The sequence below is a fragment of the Mycetomoellerius zeteki genome, unplaced genomic scaffold (genome assembly GCF_001594055.1).
Source record: "Mycetomoellerius zeteki isolate Tzet28-1 unplaced genomic scaffold, Tzet1.0 scaffold102, whole genome shotgun sequence".
In the NCBI taxonomy this organism is placed as follows: Eukaryota; Metazoa; Arthropoda; class Insecta; order Hymenoptera; family Formicidae; genus Mycetomoellerius; species Mycetomoellerius zeteki.
In genome coordinates, this window is record NW_017255933.1 from 1142763 (window position 1) to 1146371 (window position 3609).

The 3609-nt window shown below is 36.7% G+C and overlaps 1 protein-coding gene across 1 annotated transcript; it reads right to left on the minus strand.

The window, feature by feature from the left end:
- Positions 1–1980: 1980 nt before the first annotated feature.
- LOC108732097 (uncharacterized) lies at positions 1981–3347 on the minus strand. The gene is made up of 2 exons (XM_018462737.1): positions 3018–3347; positions 1981–2468 (listed from the first exon to the last, which is right to left on the minus strand). Exons 1-2 carry the CDS (start codon positions 3195–3197, stop codon positions 2145–2147), a joined length of 504 nt encoding a protein of 167 aa, XP_018318239.1. The 5' UTR covers positions 3198–3347; the 3' UTR covers positions 1981–2144.
- Between the last annotated feature and the right edge of the window lie 262 nt (positions 3348–3609).

Here is a 3609-nt window from a genome sequence, read left to right on the forward strand (position 1 = left end):
AAAATCTGGAAACTATTTCGAATTTATTGATATTAATTGTATGATAAAATGTATGTGTTTTCACTTGGAATAATCGCGCGTGGATACCAAAACATTTTAATACCTCTAGCATTCAGTGACAAAAAGACATTATTAAGTCTCAAGTAAAATCTAAAATAATATATGTCGATCTCTGTGTGCGGTCAGAAATTCCTGTGCATTCATTTTAATTAAAATATAAAAATATACACACATAGAATATTTTTAGATTACAAACTAGCTGTGTGCATGCAAACTAGTCAACAAAGAGTTATATATATACTATCCTCAGTTTGCCCGACATTGTCATTCAATTTGATCGTTATACGGGCCACTAGCGATATAGCGAGAGCTTTAGATGCCAACTAGCTTTTCAAATTATCATTTAAACGGATTCGAATTGTCCCATGATACCCGTTGTTCATAGCTAGACTATGCTTTCGAGATTATAGGCCGTCGGGACTAAAACCATTTCTCTCACGGAATTTAATCGGATCCCGGCGGAATTCCAGACCAGTCGTCTCGAAACAAATTCACGAAACACCAACTGTATTCCAGTTTGCTTCCGAAATTCCAAGTAAACCAATATAACTCACGTGAACTCCGCAAAAAAGAAAGGAAACCCATCGTACAGAAATGTGCGCGCGCAGATAAAATAAGGTGACAAAAAGAACGAGTCTAGAAGTAACTATTTTGTCTTTTATCTATTGCATTCCTAACATTACTCGACTAACAATTTATCACGCATGTTATATTCTCGTCACTTAATAGCACTCGTGTCATTCTAATTATTTAGACTTACAGTGTAGAGTTATTAATATCTATCTGTTTTAACATGTCAAAATGGAATTCCATCTATAAAGTTGAATTAAGTCTGATAAGTGAATTTTCTACGGTATCAGGAGGTTCTTGAAGTAAAGAATGCACTTCGACATTTTCCGTGTGAACGTAATTATGCGGCTATTCGATCCCGGCATCAAATTAATCCAGGCATTATCGGATAGCGGAAGCAACATCATGCTGCGACGTGCGAAGTTATCGATCGTAATTACCAGATTTTCCATTCAATACGCTGTATCGACCGATATTGCATTACTGCGTTTGTATCATTGACGGACTATTATTTGCGTCTTTTACAATTTATATTGCGTTTTCTCGCATAGTCATAGGAAACGTAACTTACACAACTCGCCGTTAAATCCGCCGTCATGGCGCCGTAAATACATTCCATCGAAGATATTGCACTACAAGACGTGTACACATAGAGAAGGAGAGAGAGAGAGAGAGAGAGAGGAGATAGAAGACGGAGTGAGAACAAAATTATTTCGCGGGCGTAATGGCGTGGATGTATCCAATAAAACAAGGAAGAAGTAGCGAGCGATCGATCGCAAGAAAACAGAGGCGCGCAAAATTTTCTCCTCAGCATGCCAAACCCCGTAAATTTCTGAAGCTATTAAGTTTATCGGTCCGGGTAAGAAGCTCCTAACTTTTATAAATGGTCGTCTTGCCTCCGGTGCAATTTACGAAAAAAAACCTCGTTCCTCATTTCACTTAATTCTGCCACAGCGCGAGCAAGCGGAAGCGGCGGGACGTCAGGTCGGGTAAATCGATATACCGTTGTAATAGAAAACGATTGATTCGTCTCCTACGATTGATTGTCCCCAATACTATCGTTCATCCTACTCCGCTAAAAGATATTAAAATTTCAGTAGCAATGAAACTCTGTCCCAAATACAATTATTTACCATCTAAATATTATTCTAATAATTTATGAACGAATGGATGCAATAAATTATCTCTCTCATGCTTGCTTCCATTATACTCAATACATATAGCATTCTTAAATATTGTAATATATCTTCTTATTATTTAGCAATATTTCGATACAATACAGTAACATTGCAGATAGATTCATTTATACACAAATACGATCATATACAATTTATATCAATCAACTGATTGCCAATAAATCACTTTTATACTCTGCTTAATGAAAAGTTAATAGCAGTTATTCACAAACAGACGCACGTTACGCAGTAGAACAAAAAGGATGCAGAATAGGATTTTAATGTCGTATCACACGGGAAAAAATCCTTTCCTGGAGCTGTACAAACTGTTAAATAATTTTACTCAGTCACGGACGCAACGTCACCAACAATTTCATCCGTCAAACTCGGACTGGCTGAGACAGAGGGGGTGCGGATTTTTTGAACTTTTTTACTCTTTCGCGTTCTATTACCAATTCCTTGGGGACTCTTACTGTCCTTCATCTTCCGAGAAGATTTGATTTTAGACTTGGCGAATGTGGTTGGCGCGGGTGTCGGCAATTTTGCGAATCGTATGGCGATACGGTTTGCACGATCCAACTCGTCGCCAGTCGGAAGAAAGTAATGACCACGGTATCGTCGCAGAATACCATACTCCACGCCTCGCTTCAAAGCTGCCTTCACCTAATTTATCGTGAAAGTTGTGTTAAGCTTAGGATAAAACGTATGCGAAAACACAGCGCAAAAGATCAACTATCGAGTGCAATCGTCAAAGTTTGAAGTGACGCAATTACGCAATTTTCAATTTCTCTAATTAAAACAGAAGGAAGTTACCATAATAAATTTCCAAATCTCTTCCATTAAAATATCGTTATTCAGAACGATTTGCGGAATTGATATGAACTTGGCACTCGTATGCCGTTTACATATGCATGTCTGCGACAGTGATTGACATGTGAAAATAGAAAAAGTACTAAAAAGGATTGCTGACATTGATTTCAATCAACGCTATCGTTTTTTGCTTAAAACGACGGTTTTGCGTCAATAATGTGATTGTTAAGATGTTTAATAGCACTCGGCCAATCAAAATCGCAAACATTACAGGCGTACATTAATGTAATATGCATGCTACACGCGTTATTCACAGCAAAAATTAAATAATTACGTATAATAATTACTATTGGAACGAATATTGAAATTTTATTCAAAAATAAGATTCTAGATTCCCCTCACTTGTCGTTTGACTCGTTGTTCAGGTATGCTTGAAGCATAACTAATGTATCCTGTAATCTTTTTAGGTGTAGAGCCCTTGGTTTCGCGAAGATCCTGTATAGCTGAGACGACTAGAGCAGCGATTTTCATAGGCTTTACCCTTCTGCCCTTTCTCCTAGTTTTTGTTTCCTTCTTTGCCATTTTCGTAATAATCGTTGAAGTACATGCAAATTACATTCGCAATTTAACGCTAATATTATTATAAAAATATACAAAACAGGGTTCTCTCCCACAATGTAATCGACACGAAAAATTTACTCCGCGATTGCTGTCAAAGAATTGCCGTCATTATCGATCATTTCCATCATTTGTTTCTACTACCGAGTCCAAGCTACTTTCACGCGAAATAACTTTTTGAAAGCAGTCTTTGAAATTGGAAATACTAATTTTTAATCTAACTTTTGATTAGTTTCAGATATCAAATTAACTTTTCTTGGATAAAAGTAATTGATCAACCATTTAAAAAATAATTTCTTGCTTCAAGCAATTTCTTGCTGTGTAATTCGTATAACGTCCCTGGTGAAAAAGTTTCGCTAAAATTATTCTATGTTTT

What these genes read in the sequence shown, in the direction of transcription:
- LOC108732097 (XM_018462737.1), bottom strand. Translation starts at nt 3,197, where the DNA reads ATGGCAAAGAAGGAAACAAAAACTAGGAGAAAGGGCAGAAGGGTAAAG. An exon ending in AACAACGAGTCAAACGACAA is followed by an intron (nt 2,469 to 3,017) that starts GTGAGGGGAATC and finishes ACGATAAATTAG; the next exon opens with GTGAAGGCAGCTTTGAAGCG.